The sequence below is a fragment of the Zootoca vivipara genome, chromosome Z2, assembly GCF_965207765.1.
Source record: "Zootoca vivipara chromosome Z2, rZooViv2.hap1.1, whole genome shotgun sequence".
Taxonomy (NCBI): domain Eukaryota; kingdom Metazoa; phylum Chordata; class Lepidosauria; order Squamata; family Lacertidae; genus Zootoca; species Zootoca vivipara.
Genome location: NC_142585.1, coordinates 26,449,240 through 26,462,067, shown reverse-complemented (window position 1 = coordinate 26,462,067; position 12,828 = coordinate 26,449,240). Strand labels below are relative to the sequence as shown.

Sequence of the window (12,828 nt, the reverse complement as noted above, 5' to 3'; positions counted from 1 at the left end):
TCATGGGCTGTTTGCTGAGCATCCAAATGCATCCAGGGGATGTATTCTGACTTTATACACTTGTGTTTTGCTTGAGCCCCACAGGGATAAGCAAATATGGGTTCTCTCTCTGCCTCTCTCCAACTCTTTTATCACAAGTGGCCAGTTGTATTTTTATTAATATTTGGCATTGTTTCCAGGTTATGAAGTACCTCAAGCAAGAAGCCTTCAGTAGGTCCCTAACCTCATTTTCCCCGCCCCTGTCCAACCCCAACATGCACACACCATAGCATTGCCGCCTCCTCACTTTCAGAACAAGAGCATAGAAAGTTACTTTTATACTGAGTCAGATCATTGATGCTTCTAGCTCAATATTGCCTCCACCAGCCTCCCCCAACTTGGTGCCCTCCAGATGCCCTGGGCAACTACTCTCACCAACCCCAGCAGGGGGAGGCTGTAGTCCATAACATCTGGATGTCACCAGGCCAGGAAAGGCTGGTCTACACTGGTTTGCAGTAACTTTCCAAGGTCTCGGAGATGAGACATTTGAAACCCAACCTGGCAATGTCAGTGATTGAACATACATGCATAGCAGATGCTCTACACACCCTTTACTGTTTTTGCTGCCTATTCAATTCCCCAGCAAAGTGGTGGGCAAACAAGCAGAAGAGCAAGTGGGGGTGAAGAATGGCAACAGTTGTCACCTGCTCTGGGAAAGGGGAGGGGGGAGGGGAAGGTGAGTGCCAAGAGTCCATCACTAGCACATCCCTGCATAGAAGGCGCCCTCCAGGTGTTGTTGCTTGCTGCACCTCTGCTGGAAGAGAGCATTCAACAGTGTGGGACCAGTGACACTAAGTGCCCAACTTCTAAGTTGAGCCTAGTCAGGCCCCTGTAACATGGGAGACAGCTAATGGCACTCCTCTGGGGATTTGCAGAGAAGTTATACAATGCTGTGTTTCCAGTACTTTCCCCCTTCCACTTTCCTTCTTGCAAAAGTCCAGTTTTAGGGGGAAGCAGGGTTTGTTGTGCAAGAGCCCTAAATCAATGTTAATTGTACAACCTGAATTTGTCAGTACACGATTGAATCCCACCAGAAAATAGCATCGGTCTTCAATGCTTTAGCAATGTGCTCCATAGCCTTTTAACAAGGCAGCTGAGGTTAAGGATCAGAGTTTTCCTTCTCCTAGATGAGTTACCTTCCCAGGTTGACAAGCCCCATCTGCCCCTCACTTCCCTCTACAGCACGAGCAGAAACCACATTCTTGACAGTTGGACCCACTATTGGGGAAAAAGATGAAGAACAAGAAAAGATAGTGAGAGAAGTTCACCCTAAAATGCTGATGAATTTTTATGATGACTTCTTTTTAATTGCCAACTGTTGTGGAAAACAAAACTTAAAACTGGAACAATGAAGAACTGAGAGAAATGTTACAAATAAGAGGTTCTTTTGATCCATTTTTAGCTGGTTCTTTAGGAGAAAGGAAAATTAGACCCAGAGAGTTGCAACTCAGCAAAACATTTTTATTGTATACATTAAAATCGCATTCCCTAGCACATGCACACACACATTCTCAGTCATACTCACCAACTCTACACCAGTAGCTGATCAGACCATGACAAGAGGACAGGTGGCAGGCGTTGCAGTGCTGGGAACATGGCACACCTTTCGACTGGAAAGTCCCTTCTTTATAGACTTTCAATCAGACATTCCAGCTCTGGTGATTCACCACCATCTGTTCCTTGTCATAGTTGTTCATCACGTTCTAGAGTTCATCACATCCTCATTAGTCAATCTTGCACAACACCCGTCCTTTGTTATCAGCCTGTTTGTACCTCAAATCTCATGAGCTCAGCACTTCTTCCTCACTTCACTTGCCAACCTTATCACTCCCACAAGTCTTAATGAGACTCCATTTTAGAGTGGTGTTCTTCAGCCTAAAAACAGGCCTACACTCATTCCTTCATTCATACCATAAATCTCTAATGAATGTGATTGTTATACTCATTACAGGAACCAGTATTGACCAAGATTTGCTCATCCTTACCAACACATGCCTCAGTCCCAGAATTAAGGTTGAAAATTAATGGAAACTCACTGATAGCTCTTCTTCTGCCATTTGTGCTTGTAGCAATAAATTTCCTCTCCCAGTTATTGAGGGTGATTTCCTCCCCTCCTGTGTGAGATGGGCCCAACCTGCTTGCATAGCTTATTTGCCAAGTGACAGGCAAAATGGCATCCCAAGAGGCCCCTTTAATGACACAGTGGAAGCCAACGTAGCCAGAGGAAGCAACAGAGACAGCAGCCTAGTGCATCCTCTCATCCTCAAGTCAGACCTGACAAGCAAAATTAACGTTCTCTCTTGCGGCTGAATTAATTGAGCAAAATAAGATATAGAAGGCAAGCCAGCTCCTCCTTCATGCTTGCATTTTCCTTCACAACCTTCCCTTCCTTCTCTCCTAACCCTGAAAATCAGATCTATATAATTAAAGAGATTCGCCTGGGAAAGTGGCCAAATGCTTAAAAGAAATGCTAAAAATACAATTGACAAGCGGTGTTACTCTGCACCAGCTATTATTCATGATGTTCATCAGGGTTGCAGTAATCAAGGTGCTCGGGAAGTAATGGCACTTACAAAAATTTGGTCTGGCTACTGAGTAGCTGATGGCCACAATGTTCAGGGAAACAAAAGACCTGGCAGTTTGCAATAAGACTCAGAAGAAGAGCCTGCTGGATCAGGTCAATGGTCCATCTAGTCCATCATCCTGCTCTCACAGTGGCCAAACAAATGTTTATGGGAAGCCCCAAGCAGGACCTGAACACAAGAGCACTCTCCTTTCCTGTGGTTTCCATCAACTGGCATTCAGAAGGATTGCTTCCTCCAGTTGTGAAATCTGAAGGCTCATCCGCACTTTTTTTGTCCCAGCACTTTCCCCTCGAAAACCCACTCTTTAACGCTGAATCGGAACAAACAGCAATTCCTGTTTTCAACAGATTACCCTTTGCTCTGATTCAGTGGTAAAAAGTGGGTTTCCGAAGGAAAGCACGGGGGCAAAAAAAAAAAAATGAGAGAACTGCTCAAACACAGCCCTTTAAAGGGTGGGCCTGTGCCTAAAAACACGGCACAAAAGGAAGTCTGGAGTAAGGGCATGATCTGTTCAGTGCAGTATAACTGCCTTAACTCTCATGCATTTTCAATATGTAATTATCAGTGTCTGCTTCTCAATCTCTCTCTCCCATGGAAAGGAGAAAGATCATGGAAGATGCTAGAAAAGAGGATAGATTAGCCACTCCCCATATGTGACTGCATGCCAACAGCCCCAGCCAGCATGGCCAATGGTCAGGGGTGATGGGAGTTGCACTATAAATACCTGGAGGCCACTACTCCCTTGAAACACTAGACTGGGGGAAGAAGGATGGAAATAGGCCTTTTGCCTTCCATCTTTTGGAAATTTAAATTGTTTCTCTGGAGACACTGAGGGCAAAGCCCATGAAAGATCCGGTCAAGTTCTGAGCCCCGATGGTCCTATGGGCAAACTACTATCAGGAATATGCTAGAATGAATGGACAGTCTTATCTGACAGAGAAGGTACAGTGATATAGAGAAGATGTATTCAGCTAATCTATTTCTCATATGAAATTCCCTGCTGGTGCTTTCAAAGCACCACTTTTTTTGACCTGCGACCTTCACGGTGCTCTGATTTATCTGGATTTTGCAATCAAAGCAGAACACATTTGAACTGAATTCGGACAAATCAAAGAGCCACTCCAGGCTTCTCATATCAGGCAATCTAACAGAAGAGATTTTTAAAAATCCTGCTCTATTCTACACACGTGCCTTCTACCAGAGGTCCTCATTAGCTGTCGTTGTTTCATTTCATGGGATCTTTGGCTACAAATGGATGAATCTGTCAGTTTTGACTTCTCTCTGGTTTTCATTTCATTTCATTAGGTTCCATTCAGTTCAAGGCATTCACACAGCAGTTTGCCTTTTAAAAAAATATACTCAAATATTTGTATGCATTTTAATTACATTTCTATCAAGAAACACCTTTCATTCAATTAACACAGTATACACATTTTGCAAGCCCTAATAGAATGAGTTTTTGCATGTTACTTTCACTAATCAATGCATTTCCCCTTACTACATTTGTGTCCACATTTTTTCATTAGCAGACTGCATGGCAAAATTCAGGGAAGTGCTAATTTTAAACAATAGCTGTGTTTTGCTCTTCATATTGGTTCAGGAAGTGCAAATTTGTTGGGGTCACATTAAAATTTGAATTGCTACATATTGTCCTTCATCTCTACTGGGGGTTGGGGGGGGGCTTGTTTTGCTTTTCATGCTTTTCATAACCTTAATATTCAACTACAGAATGCATATAGACAAGAAGTTGGGGAACTAAAGCCCAAGAGAACTGGAAAGGCTACAAAATACAACATGTGGACAATAATTTACAAAACATTCAAAATCCTTACAAAATGGGCAGCACTGATCTTCCTGTTATTTTTACAAACTAAAATTCAGATATCAAACATCCCTCCTTTCTTATTTTGAGGGTGCCACACTTTGGAATGTTGGAGAATTCCATGAAAACAGAAATGGGAGCAGAAATTGTCAGGAATGGGAATCAATTCAGTGAATAAAATTAATATTTGCTGTTGTTTTTGCTTTCAGTCCACAAACAATACAGGATTGATTATGTTTTTTCTCCTTTTGCATTGCATTTTCTCTGCATTAAAATGAATGGGGTGGGGTAATTTACATAATTTGTATAATGAATTCCGTATGCTCCATAATTTCACCGCAGCAGACCATGATATGAATAATGTAGATTTTAGCAGAAGTCGAACTGGAAGAATGGAAACAGTGCTGCATGCAATCAATACAGAATGGGATTTCTTTTACATCCCTACCACCCCTTCCCATTCAACAACCCATTCCCATTCAACAACCTACAATTCCCTCCAAAGCAAGAGATGCATTTATGTAAAGTACTTATCAACCGAACCATTACTATTATCATTGCTGTGTGCAAGAATGGGGGTGCATGTGCTAATAATACTTCCAGGTGGCACCTGGCTTAATTTTTGGGAAGTAAGAACATCTATACATACAAATATCCCCCCATGGAATTATTTGCATAGGCTTTAGTCCCCTTTGGCGCTAACCTGTGACTGAAGTGGTTCTGTGGCTCTCATGGCAAAGGCTCAAGGTACAATGGTTGTGCACCTTAAGATCCATCCAAAAGCCCAGAGTGTCTCAGGTACTCAGAAAAGACCCCTGCCTAATCTGGTCCTCACAGCTAGAGAACTTGAACTTGACTTCCTGTTTCAGCCCATATCTTTAATATGTATATCTGAGTGGTACATAGGCAGTGTAGAGGGCACAGCAGGTGAATTGCATGGCTGAGCACAAGATGAGATCTTGTTCCAGTAATGCTCCTGGCTCTTTTATTTGAAGAAGTGGGTGGGCACAAGCCTTAGCGTGGCAGTTGTCTTGAGACTGGGAAAGCAAATGGGCATCCCTGTAAGTGGGTTGGGCCTGTGAGATTTGTTCACACCATAGCTGCCAAGTTTTCCCTTTTCTCGTGAGGAAGCCTATTCAGCATAATGGAAAATCCCTTTAAAAAAGGGATAACTTGGCAGCTATGGAAGTTCACACCAGCACGGTCCTTGGAGATGGAGGTGGAGTCAGTGCTGACTCAGTATCCAACTTATTCTCAGGTGCCTTCCCAGAAGGTGGAGACTCCTTACAGACAGGAGGAGGAAACCATGGCAGCTCCACTTAGGAGGTACCTGATGAGGTGTCCAGTAACACAAGGGGGGGATGCCTTTCTGCCCACCTGCTTAGACCCTCCAGGGGATGTCCAGTTGCAACTACCTGATCTCCTCCCACTCTGCCTCAGGATCTGACTATTCCTTTCATGATATCTCCACAGGGCTCATGACACTGTCTGAGGCTTTGGATGGCCATTGCCAATACAAATTTGCAAATAATCTTTATCTACCCGCAGGCAGAAAAGATACCTGGACTCAATATCTTTTCCCCTGCAAGGGGAAAAACAGTTTGAGAGGGCACTTTGAGAAGGGGAAATCACCTGCAGGGAAAGGTTTAAGTATTCCCCCTCCTTACAGCCACTCCGGATTTCTAGCCCCCTGCCTCTTGACAATGGCATTTGAACAAGTAAGAAACCATTAAGACAAATCATGTGAGATGAACTGTGGGTCTCCGGGCATCCTTTCTAGGTTGGCCTTCAAGGACAAATCATGAGATAGGTGTTGAAAGCATCAGGGACAATCAGGGTACCGTTAGCTGGTTTGACATTTTGCACACTTGGAAATCCAATTCAAGTTGGCTCTTATGAACTTTATTCTTTTGCGAAAAAAACACCTACAGTTGCAAAAGCAAGGGTATGGGGGAAATTCCACCACAAATAGAGAATACAGCATTAAGAGCCAGGGATTTGCTGAAGGGTGTCTTGTGAATTCTGCTGTCGTTTCTTCACTATGAAGGAAAACAGAGGAGAAATTAGCATTTTGTGTGCATTTTTTTAAATGTAATAGACTGACTAACACTGTCCATTGTTTATTACTGAAAGAACTAAGATGAAAATATCTGAGTGACAGCTAGGAAGAAGTGTGATGATGTTCATGGGACAGAATGGGAATGTGGTCTGCAGGACCTTGGAGAAAGGGCACTAGAATCAAACCTTGGGGTGATGATGACAATGTCACCACGGAAACAAGCCCATAGTGCAGAATATGTGCAGTAGGTTCAATGGTTGTTGTTCTTTTAAAATCAGGAAACCGAGCAACCTTTACAGAAGGAAGTCAGCATGTATTTGCCCATGTTTGAATGCTATATAAACACATGAACTATGGAAGGGATGGGGTAACTTTCCCCCCTATTGATAACGACAGTCCCTTGGGGCCATCAGTTGGGGCCAAGGGCTGAGAGTGAGTAGGGCAAGAGCCAGTCATGTGTGGGCTCCTTCTCCCCCCCCCTCGGCTAGCCCTTCTCCCACTCTTTCTCTGTCACCTCCTTTCCCCTCTTTTTCCACCTGCATGAAATTAATCCAAGGATTGCATACAATGACTGGGAGCAATTCAAAACACCAACCGCTGATATAGGACATATAATGCATTTGAGAGGATGGGGTACATCTTACTGTAACAGCAATGTTTAATGTTGCAACATGCCCTGGGGCCTTAGGGCGAAGGGCAGGTAATTGACAGTAATAACAGCCATAATTTAGCATTGTTCAGAAGTTTATTTCTGTCTTAGGAGGGAGTTGTATTCTCCCATTCTCCCATGCTGTGGAAGCTGTTATGAGAACCATCTGCACCACAGAATTTACCACTCCTAGTGGAAGGATAATGCAAATGAAAGGGTTGAGCACACATGCAACACTGCAACACTATATGTATGTATGTACACAGTGTCTGTACAGATGCTTCAAGATGTTTTGCATGTGGTGTTTATCCACACACATTAGAAAAACTAATCATCTTATAGCCATCTGTACTGTCACCTCAAGATTGCTTTTTTGCAGTGTTTTGTCATTGTTAACATGTGCATCGGTAATAAAGGGAAGTAAAGATTGGAGAAATGAAAGAACATAAAACTGCAGCAAACTGGTAATTTATAAAAACAAAAACCCAAAACACCTAAATGCATTGGTTTCACTTCAAAACATGTTCTTGCAAAAATGTATAAACTTTTGTTGAAAGTTGAAAGAAGAAAAAAGGTTAATGGGTGCATGATTAAATGGGCAAAAAAGGAACAGTTGGAACATATGTGGACTACGGGGTTAAAATTTACATTAAGTTATGATCTTAAAGAGAATTTTTATAAAATGATGTTATCATTGGTACTTAACTCCTGAGAAATTATTTAGAATGTATAAAGATGTTTCAAATGTTTGCTGGAAATGCCAAGAACATGAAGGAACATTTTACCATGTTTGATGGATGTATAAAAAGGCTACAAAATATTGGATACAAACACATACATTGATACAGCAGGTGTTAGAGGTTAATATTCAGTTGAAGTCAGAACTTTTTCTTTTAGATTTAATGGATACACAACTGGAAAAGGACTATGAGAGATTATTTCAATATATGTTCACAGCTACAAGACTGTTATATGCACAAAGATGGAAAGATACAGCCCTACAAACTATGGAGGAATGGTTTATACAATTATTGGATGGCAAAGTTAATACTTTTAAGTAGAGAAAAATCATTATTGTCATTTATTAAGGACTGGAAACTTCTTAGGGACTTTTTTGCAAGAAAGAGAAAATGAATTTGTAATATCTGGATCTGAAGACTGAAAAAATATTGGCTTATAGAAAATAGTATTCACTCATTAACATCCAACAATTCTATCTTTAGCGGCAGGACAGAGAACCAGAAGTCTTTTTATCTTTTTTTTATTTTCTCTCGCTCTCGCTCTCGCTCTCCTTTCTTTCCCTTTTCCCCTTTCCCTTCCTCTTTGCTTCTATTCCTTTTTAGATTAAATTTTAAAAGCATTTATTTTGGGTATGAACTTTGGTATATCTTTTGACAAGTTATCAATAAAAATAGACTTTAAAGAAAAGGAAATAAGGCTAGGTAATCAGGAACTCCACAATCAGGGGGAGATAGTGGGTTGAGGAGAATTTCAGAAATTTCCAACTCCCATCAGCTCCAGCCAACCTGGCCAATAGTCAAGGATGGTGGGAGTTGGAGTCCAACAACATCTGGAGGGCACAAGGTTGGGAAGGTTGTGGCTTTCATTATGTCATACACAAGTATAACCTCCAGGGCTATTCTTAATATTCAGCCAGATAGGTTGTTGCACAGTAGCTTAGGGTGTAGGCAATTTGCTGTCACCAAAAGCTGATAACAACTTTGCTGCTACTGTTTTCTTGACTTTCTCTCCAAACCCAGGACCACGCAGATATTGAATGGAAGTTTGCACGCACCAAGCTCTGGATGAGTTATTTTGATGAAGGTGGCACTCTGCCACCTCCTTTTAACATCATCCCCAGCCCCAAGTCCTTCTGGTATCTTTGCAAGTGGATCCACAACCAACTCTGCCCGTTTCAGGACCCAGAGAACGATCAGAAAAAACATGAAAACCTGAAGACATTCACGGTAAGGAGGCAGTCCCTGCAATCACTCTCAGGAAACTCTGCTTTATCATTTGATTATCTGCTTTTGAATGGCAGGATAATGTTATAAGTAGGGATGGGGAAGAAATTTTATTCAGTTTCCATTTAAAGGTGTATCTCCCTAAGATGCAATTTATAAACAATATTAGAACTGAAACATAGCTGGTATTTGAAATCTGCAATTCTTCAAATTTTGAATGACAGTTCTCCAGCTCAGTGATGTGTACAGTAATGCACTCATTAGGGTAATGTGTGCATAAAAATGCATATATTAGTGTACATAACATACAAAATGCAGTGAGGTTTAGTGGTTAGGGTGTTAAACTAGGACCTGGGAGACCAGGGTTCAAATCCCCACTCAGGGCTTTTCCAAACCTAGCTTTTTGCAGAGGTCCACACTTTAAAGCTTGTGTCCAAGCACTCTTTTTTTGCCCCAGATCTTTCCCCACAAAAACCCGCTCTTTAAAGCTGAAGTGCAACAATCACTTGCTCTGATTCAGTGGTAAAGAGCAGGTTTTTGCATGTGATCTGTGCCTGGAAAGAGCAGGGCAAAGGGTAAGTGAATAAGCCCTCATTTTGTTAGCTTGCACCCAGTTCTCCAATCTGTTAAGGTCATTTTGAATTCTGATTCTGTCTTCTGCAGCATTAGCTACCCCTCCCAGTTTGGTGTAATCTACAAATTGGATGAGCATCCCCTCAGTTCCTTCTTCCAAGTGGTTTATAAAGATGTTGACCAACAATGGGCCCAGGACAGGAACCCTGTTGTGGCACTCCATCTGTCACTTTTTCCCAGAATTAGGAGGAACCATTAGTGAGCAGTCTAGAGTTCAGCCAGTCAACTAGCTACATATGATGTTGTTGATGACCACTGGCTTCATAGGCTTAAAAAGGGGGGTCAGATTCAGAGGCTGCATATACACACACCCAGCCCTGTTGTGGGAGGACCTGACTTTTGAAGAAGTGCTGTAGCACAGTGGGTGGGAGGACATCTGCCTCACATACAGAAGATCCTAGGTTCAATCCCCTGTCTGAAACCCTGGAGTGCTATTGTAGAACAGACTGAGGTAAGAGAACCAATAGTTGTGGCTCACCTTTACCTGCACAGTACCCTGGACTTCCATCAGCAACTAGCTAACTAGTTCTCCTCCAATGGGGCTCTTTTTGACAAATTGCTTACAGCAAAAAAGTTGAAAATATGATGGTCACCTGTTTAATATATATGTGCCTCTTTCATTTCAGGAACGTCATGCTGACAACTTGATTCAGAATCAGCACTATCAGGTAAAATACATTAATTGATGAAGCAGTTTATTTGCATTTCCTTGCTCTGCAATGAGCTTAGAGCCAAAGAGTTTCTTTATACTTTGCAAAAACTTCGGGTGTGGCCTGCAGATTTTTAACAACTTCCCCCTCCCCCTATTTAAATGACAAATCTGACATGCACAGCAACACCATATCATCAACTGCTTTAGAAGCATTTCTCTGTTCCAGTAGAGGTTTGTCACATAGAGTAGTGGGGTCCTGCCAAAAAACAACAACAACAAAGCTCCCATGGGTAGACAGAATTGAGTTCCCTCATTGTTTGGATCCTTTCTGTTATACTTTCTTTTGGCATCTGGTTATAACTACAAGGAGTATTCTTAGTTCGTGAGAGTTAATGCAAAAGTGTGATGAGATTCAGTTTGCATTAAAATCTTAGTGTTTCTAAAATTAGACTGTAGAAGTGAGTATGTGCAGTTTGCAGCAGGTTTCAGGTCACTTGGTTCATTGCATCTCTTTACCCATGTGCATTGGCAAAACACTGCAAAAAGCCATCTGGCTGTGATCACGCAAACCGCAGAGGCATGTACTGGTAAATTAAGAAGTAATTTTTTATTATAGCAGTCTAATGGCACAAAGTCAGTGGCCAGAAAGGAGCAGGGTCCAGGTGCTCTTGCAAGACAAAGTAATAGCAATGATTTATCTGGTTTGAGAGCAAGGCCGAAGACTCAGGACAAGATTAGTAGCAAGAGTTCCAAGACTGCATGGGAGCTGCAAAGCTGTCCAAACAAGTTTCCCCACCTTCTGCACAAACCCTGTTGAATGCACCACAGTCATGCTATTAGGGCAGGGATGGGGAACCTCAGGCCCATGGGCTGGATGTGGCACTTCAGGGCTCTCTACCTGGTTCTTGGGACTCTCCCTAAGTCCCTCTGTCCTCTTGCCTCTGACCCCGATCACCACTGGTATGCGGTCCTTGAAGGGTTCCCCATATAGCCTCAGCATACAGAACAAGCCTTGAGGATTTGAGCATTTTCCATCATAGTTTTTTGCAACCCTAAATTGCATGTGTAGCCTGTTTGGCATTGTTAATTCTTCCAGTTAAAAGATTTACTAAGATTAAAGGATTTACCATGCCATCAGCTCAAACACATTATGCTAGATTTTTGAAAATAACCACTGAGATATCAGAAGCTCAGATACACTTTTAGATGTGGCTCCTTCTCTGTAGCTGCAGCAGGTTGGAGTCTAGCTTTTGCTTCTGGGGCAACCTAGGAGGAACAAAATGTCCATCCTGGCCTGGCCTGTTTTTACCGTTACTCATGGGGGAAAGGCTATAGCTCAGTGGCTAGAGCATCTGTTTTGCATCCCAAAGGCCCCAGATTCAATCTGCAGCATTCCAGACTGGGAAAGGATCCCCATATGAAACCCTGGAGAGCCACTGCCAGAGCTTAGTGACCAATGGCCTGACTCAATATAAGGCAACTTCCCACATTATTTTGCATTCAAAAAGCAATGCTTGATTAGGGAGAAGTAGAGAGTGACAGGTTGTGTGGGAAATACTTTGCCCCTTGCTTCTGGGTCCTAAATAGGGTTGCCAGGTCAGGTGTATCCCACACCCTAAGATTTCAGGACCCAAAACTCAGACCTAGGAATGGTCACTGGCGATGGGCCCTGGAAACAGAGCTTAATTGGTGGACAAGTGCAGGAGGGAAGACACACACAACCCAGAGTATCTATGTTGTAATTGACAGGGCTGAGGCTTGCAAGTGGCATGCACTGTCTTGCTTTTTATCAAAGGCCCTCCCACCCAGTTGGAGGTGGCCAGGCAAACTGGAGACTTCCCGTGGTGGGCAACCTTTTGAGCTTGGTGTGTCAAAATTCACCAAAAAACCGAGCATAACTCGGTTGGTGTGTCACTTTGAATGAAAAAAAAACATAATTTCACAATATTTACAGTTTAAATATCAAAATGTATACTTATAATATATTACTGTATTTAATAAACCAAAAACTAATTATTTAACCAAACCAAACCCCAAACCCCTTATTTATCACAAAGTACCCAGAGTTGTTGAGCTTTTTGGGGGGAGCTGCTGACCAAAGTTTTGGAGGTTTTTTGGGGAGGTGCAAAAGTTGCTTTGCTTTTTGGGGGGAGGGGGGGAAGAGAACAGAAATAAATGATGAATAATACCTTCGCTGGAACTAACATGCAGCACCGACATAGTCTGCCAAAGCGCCAAAAAATCCAGCACAGAACGGGTTAAAAAATGAACGCTGTTATACCCAATCATAGTCTGCGAAAGCGCCAGAAAAAAGCAGCACAGAAAGGGTTAAAAAACCAATCTCTGGCTACCAGCAACAACAATTACAAAAAGAATCCGGGTTTTAACAGCGGAGACAAGCTGTAGCAGAGACAAGCTGTAGGAG

The 12,828-nt window shown here is 42.4% G+C and overlaps 1 protein-coding gene across 1 annotated transcript in view; it reads left to right on the top strand.

Moving 5' to 3' along the window:
• Positions 1–12,828, top strand: part of TRPC5 (transient receptor potential cation channel subfamily C member 5) — a 166,633-nt gene that overhangs the window by 144,039 nt on the left and 9,766 nt on the right. The window contains exons 8-9 of the mRNA XM_035112475.3: positions 8,915–9,121; positions 10,378–10,419. Coding sequence (XP_034968366.1) covers positions 8,915–9,121; positions 10,378–10,419 — 249 coding nt within the window. The remainder of the gene's footprint in view (positions 1–8,914; positions 9,122–10,377; positions 10,420–12,828) is intronic.